We start from the raw sequence: 6,554 nt of genomic DNA, 5'->3' as shown, positions 1-6,554 counted from the left end.
TAAGAAGCATGTTATGAACTATGAAGCATAATTAAGAAGAAATCATAAAAACATACAATTTATATGAATAAATGTGAAAAAAAATTGATAAAACTCACCAAATTCAATACAAGATAAACCCTAAAATTGGGATTTATCAATATACTTGAGACGTTATCTGACAGAGTGGGTCAAAGAAAAATATTAACAAGTACTTTTATTTCATGTTATTTAAATTATTATTATTAAAAATAACTTATTCAATACTATTCTAATTAAAAATAATTTATAAAAATACAATAAATATGCTAAAAATTATTATTCTTATTATTATAAATGTCATTGAAAATCTGTATGCACTAAGAGAAAAACAAATAAATGTGAAGAATCTACAAAAATACAAACAATGAAATTGATACTTAAAGAGTAGAAAAATAAACATACAACTCATTTTAATTTATATATATAGTCATTAACAACATAGTTACAATAATGTTAAATATCGTGTTGAAAGTCACATTGTGGAAAAATATATTAAGTCAAATACACAAAGAAATTATAACACAAATAAAGGGCTAAAAAATTATTACAATGATATCAACATTGGTTAATGAATATAAAAATATGTTATTTCAATATAATCTATTTATTTTATGATTTAATTTAACAAATATAAATAATATTTTAAAAAGGACCGATCAATACGAAAAAATAATGGAGATACCAAACCAAGATTATGCCAACACAAATCCTCAAAATAGAATGATAAAAAATCAAATAACTATCCAAAATTTATTGACCATACAATGAGAATCTGATAATCAAGTTATGACCCAAAAAAACTCACAACATATATTACACTAACTCAAATACCATATACTTATGGTCTGTGTGGTTCAAGGATTAATTTTTATGCCTAGGAATATCATTATTAGGAATATGATTCCTTGGAATAATATTACCAAGTATAGAGTATTCCTATGTTTGGTTTGTAAAAATAAAGTCTATGGAATATTAATAATATGCCTAGGTATGTTTTAGTTTTTGTTTGGTTCATATTTAATATATTTGAGAATTGTGAATATTTTGTCCAAAATGCCCTTATAATTTTTAATTAGAATATTAATGATTAAATTTAGTAAATATATATAATAAAATATAAATATAATATAATAAAATATTTTTAATTAAATTTTTTAGACTCTAATTTTTTAAATAAATATAAATATAATAAAATATTTTTTTATTTTATTTTTAAATTTACTAAAATACCCCTAATATCAAATATCTTTAATTAAAATTATTATTGATTCTAAATTTTTTTAAANNNNATTAATGATTCTAAATTTTTTTAAATTTACTAAAATATCCCTAATAACAAATATCTTTAGTGAAATTATTATTGACTCTAAATTTTTTAAATTTACTAAAATACCCCTAATATTAAATATGTTTAATTAAAATAACACAAAATATGTATCTAAATTTTCAAAAATTCCATAATTCATAATTCGTCTCATAATCCATAATTGAACTTATATAAAACAAATCTCAACGATTCTAACCACATATGTATTAAAAAGCTTTACTATTATCCAAATTAAAGTTACAAAGAAGTCTCAAAAGTTAAAATTTACTAACAGACGCACAACTCTTGTACAAGAACACAAACACATCAACAAAATGACATCAATATTACGACAGACAGCCTCACACATAGAAAAACTATTACAATTATCGAGCGTGATGTCTTCTCCTTCATTGGTTCCACATTTCTTGTGCAAGTTGATCTCTCCATCTACCCCAAGCATCACTCATCTCAATATGGTGGATCGTCTCACCATCTAGTCCAAGTATATTTTGATCTTCTATCTCATCAATAGGATCCACAACTATCACTCTTCTAATATGATTATGCAAAAGGCAACAAGCAGTTATAATTCTTCCTTGAGTCTTAATAGGATAAAATGATCTTCCTCTTAAAATTCCCCATCTTGCTTTCAATACTCCAAATGTCCTTTCAATGACATTCCTAGCTTATGAGTGTTTCATATTAAAAAAACTCTTGAGTGTACTGGATTGATTATGTGGATTAAACTCACTCAAATGATATTTTTGTCCTCTATAAGGTGCCAAAAATCTTTCACAATTCACGTATCTAGCATCACATAAGTAGTAATGACCTAGTGTGACATATAAAATTGAACAAAATTAATGAAAGATCAAATAGTTACTTTGATAACATACTAAAGTCTCAATAAAAATACCTTGGGGAACACTAAACCCATTGCAAAATAGTGCATCTCGCAATACCCTAGAATCCGCAGCTGAACCCTCCCAACCTGCCAGTACATAGATAAATTGCATATCGGGAGCAACCGCTCCAAGCACATTGGTTGTTATGTCACCTTTTCTGTTTCGATATCTAGGCTTGTCAGCCTCAAGGACATTAACTTTGATATGAGTACCATCTAAGGCTCCTAGGCAATTCTAAAATCCAAAAAAAAGAGATCAATTAACTTAATCTTAAAGCATACCAAGCATATTAGGTTTAATAACATTAGCAAGATAAATTACCTTGAACCATTTCCATCGTTCATCCATTCTATCCTGGCTAAATGGTTGAGGTTTCTTCAGTAAGAGATTATAACATCTCAAAATAGCAAGCAATACATCATTAAACCGCCTACTAATTGTTTCTTCAGATCTTACAAATTGTCTCTTTATTACTCTAATTTTGACGTCATGTGCTATAATATGTAAAAACATAGCAACCATTTCTTCCACACCCATATTCCTACTTGGTTCTAACTTTCCAACCACTTTAAGCACGTTAGTTACACAATGCATGAAAAGCATGCCTATCCATTCTTGTGTTTTCTATACATGCTAGATCGCTAAAATAAATAATCCTATCGACACTAATATCCCTTATTACTTGCCTACTGTAACTATCATTCCATTTTCTTTTTTTTTTCTCAATTCTAACATAATCAAAACATAACAAATCATCAATAACTTAACCATAAGGTCATTTATTAATTCGAAATGTAAAATCAAGCAGGCAATAACTCTCATCTTCTGTTTGGGATTTATTCTGTAAAAAAAATATTAAAATATTTAGCCAAAAGACTTTACTATTTATTTATTCTATATAATGATTACTATAGCAGGCTAAAATGTGAAAAGAATAAAGGTAAGAATTACCACTTTATATTTTCCAAAATCCAAATACAATGGAATTCAAGAAAAATATATTAAGCTAACAAAATGAAATAAGAAAATCTTCACACAACTCATGAACTGCATTCTTGTGATACCTACTAAACCCAATGCTATGAGTAGATCATATGCAATTCAGATTCCACCATTCTAGCAAGAGTACTTTAAAAAAAAAGAAGAAGAATTGGAGAAGGGAAATTTCAATTTTATCAATTCATAAACAGCAATTACCACTGGTAGATAGCAACAGAGTCAATTTATACGGAATATTATCTTTACAGAAACATTTTAATACTGAATACACAAGGTAAAGAAATAAAGTATCTACTGTTGTTCCAAAAAATCAGAGAAAAAAGTCTTTCAACTCAGTTATTATAAGCAAAATTCACCAACCAAATTTAGAAGCAAGGAACTTAGGGAGAAGAATAAGAAAAAAAATTATATTAGGAATAATGTATTGTGGTTCAGATCTGAACACTTACGAATCCGTGAAGCTGATACATTGGTGTAGATTCACTGTATGTCTCTAACCAACCCAATCTCGTTTCTCTGAACAAATGACAGAGTTCAAAAAATGACCAACCACTCAAATTCAGAAGCACTTTTAACAGTGACAATCAAAAACTAAAACCAAAGCAAATGAATTACCAAAAGCAAAGTAAGAAAAACAAACATTACTTAAAAATGCACACACATAAACACAGAGAGACAGAGACACATTATTACCAAATGGAGACATTTCAATGACACAAAAGCATGGAGACATTTCAATGACACATTATTGACCAATGAAGCGAGAAATCATGGGAGACACCCATTTCAGAAAAACAGAAATTTCAAACAAAAAAAAGGGGGGGAATCAATGAACTTGTCGGTTAATCTATTTACTCTTGTACCCTTTCAAGACTTCACTCAATGAAGAGTATAACTATAAGAGAATCACCTTACATTTTCTTTTTTATCCAAAGTCAATCAACTAAAAGATTAATGCATTGAAATTAATTGTAGTACCAAAATTTACATTTTTCCTTTTTGAATTCATTTTTTATATATAAACTAACATTCAGATTTATCAAATCAAGAAAAAATAAACCAAAGTTCATTGTGGTTTAGAGAATTTTACATGCACATTAATGGTAATGCACTAATGCTCGTTCACCTAGTCATCCTTCAATCTAATTCAAGACTTTATTCAAATCACTTGAATCAAAACATTAATAAGAAAGAAAAGAACCGGTGATCACATATCAAATTTAGTAATAGCAGTATGGAAATATCAGTTCTCAACAAATACAATTACAACTGATCCTTGTTCCACTAAGTAAGTTGGCTAATTCAATTTTCAAACAGTCTAAAATATATCAACAAACAAGTAAAACAGAATAAATAAATTGAAGAAGCATCAGAGAAAAACTTAAAAGGCTTCTTGTTATATGCCAAAATCTGTAAACATGCAGATCGAATAATTGAATAAACTTGCACTATCATACGAAACTGTAACAAATATCACCAGAACATATAAGTATACCAGAACATGCACACCAAAATATATTTTAAAACTGGAAAATTAGATCCCACAGATCCAGTAGCTAAAAATTAGATTGCCACCAAAATAACTTTACATTGTTACTAGTATGTAAAATTCATCAAGACAACAGGATAAAGAAGCAGAACAATAGTAATGCAAGCTTAGTAGTGCATTGTAGCATGGCTCATGAAGTACACAGCACGGAAAGCCAAATTAAGACAAGATTAAGCATGTAAAAATATGTTTTTGTCAGATTCAAGCCAAATTAAGCATGTAAAAATATGTCAAAAGCTTAAACTCTTTATTGAGACAAATCATCAAATATGTTATTTGCATGCAACATAATCACAAAGAGCGTATAAGAAATCAAGCAAAATAAAAGATAACTAATCAAATTAGCAGTCGATGTAGAAAGCATAAAAAGAACTCAAACCTTAATGAGAGATTCAAAGAGAATTCGTAGAGATAAGCAATGCGAACATGAACTTGAAGAAGAGAAGGAAACCAGTCTTCCGTTTAGGGTAATGGTGGCGCCGATGTAGCTCCGATGGCGGTGGCGTTGGTGAAGCCTCCATTGATTTGGGAAAAAACTCAAACCTTAATATGAGATTCGAATAAAATTCACAGAGAAAAGCAGTGCGAACATGAATCGGAGAAGATAAGGAGACGAATCTTCTGTTTAGAGTAACGGCGGTGCCGGTGCCGGCTCCGGTGGTGGTGGCGTTGGTGAAACTCACTGATTTGGGGAAGAAACTGCTCTGCTATGGTTTAGTTCTACAGAGAAAAATGAAGTAAAATATAGTATTAAATAATAGGGGTAATTTAGTCTTTTTGTTTCATTATTTACATTCCATTCCCATTAGAATGAAAGATAACCAAGATAACCAGGGGGAGATGGGAATTGAATGAGTGGTAATTCAATTCCAAGGAATAAAAGTTACCTTAGAATATTTTTTTTAACTTTAAACCACACATAGGAATTTCATATTCCCATCTTAAAATTCTTAGGAATGTTCTATAATTCCCTCAACCACACACACCCTTAATGATTACAAAAATTGAAAATTCGAATAGGAAAAAATCTTCACAATTACATAAGAAAAGAGACAAATATATTTGTCGCACATGTAATCAAATGCCACATTATCCTACAATAAGGTAATTCTATATATTTATCATAAAAAAATCCCATCAAATGATAAGTTACTAACTAAATAATTACTAAAGGTTTAGAATTAAATTAAAAGTTTTCATATCAAAGTATTACAACAATTTTTAGTCTATTTAATGACAAAGTAAAAAAATTATTAAATACAACTTCAAATATAATGACACTCCATGAAGTCAAAGACATTTGTTCCAACAAATAATATTGAACCTCAAGTCCTACCGCAACAAATAAAAAAGATAATAGAAATCAATTATATTGCTCATTTATATTCACTATTGATTATAGAAATCAATTTCGCCAACACTAATATCATCAAACGAATATAACATACCAATCAAGAGACTAAGAAGAAACACATCTTTCAAACGAAAGACGTATATAAAAATAGAACAAAAAATACAATAGAAAATACATACGTTCATAAAGAACAGCAACTGAAAATTAAAAAAAAAAAAAGAAAATAAACACCACATAAAAGGACTAAGTCCATCAACAAAAATAAATATGACAATTAAAATAACAAATGAACATATAATTTTATAGAATTCCAATCGCACTTCGAACGAGTCTCATTCTAGTTTCAAATAAATTGTAAAACCTAACTACCTATTTCATTTCTATTTCTATATCTTGCTGTTCGATATATCCTAGAAA

General features: G+C 28.5%; 1 protein-coding gene across 1 annotated transcript; it reads right to left on the bottom strand.

The window, feature by feature from the left end:
• LOC107610969 lies at positions 1,523 to 3,333 on the bottom strand. The gene is made up of 2 exons (XM_021108407.1): positions 2,557 to 3,333; positions 1,523 to 2,469 (listed from the first exon to the last, which is right to left on the bottom strand). The coding sequence occupies exons 1-2, from the start codon at positions 2,836 to 2,838 to the stop codon at positions 2,191 to 2,193; spliced, it is 561 nt and encodes a 186-aa protein (XP_020964066.1). The 5' UTR covers positions 2,839 to 3,333; the 3' UTR covers positions 1,523 to 2,190.

This window comes from Arachis ipaensis, chromosome B08 (genome assembly GCF_000816755.2).
Source record: "Arachis ipaensis cultivar K30076 chromosome B08, Araip1.1, whole genome shotgun sequence".
Classification (NCBI taxonomy): domain Eukaryota; kingdom Viridiplantae; phylum Streptophyta; class Magnoliopsida; order Fabales; family Fabaceae; genus Arachis; species Arachis ipaensis.
The sequence above is the reverse complement of the archived record's forward strand: the minus strand, read 5'-3'. Positions and strand labels throughout refer to the sequence as shown.

Bases quoted from the DNA above. Each gene is read 5' to 3' on its own strand.
- LOC107610969 (XM_021108407.1), bottom strand. From the start codon at position 2,838: ATGCTTTTCATGCATTGTGTAACTAACGTGCTTAAAGTGGTTGGAAAG. The intron at 2,470-2,556 runs GTAATTTATCTT...TTTGGATTTTAG, and splicing joins AACGATGGAAATGGTTCAAG to AATTGCCTAGGAGCCTTAGA.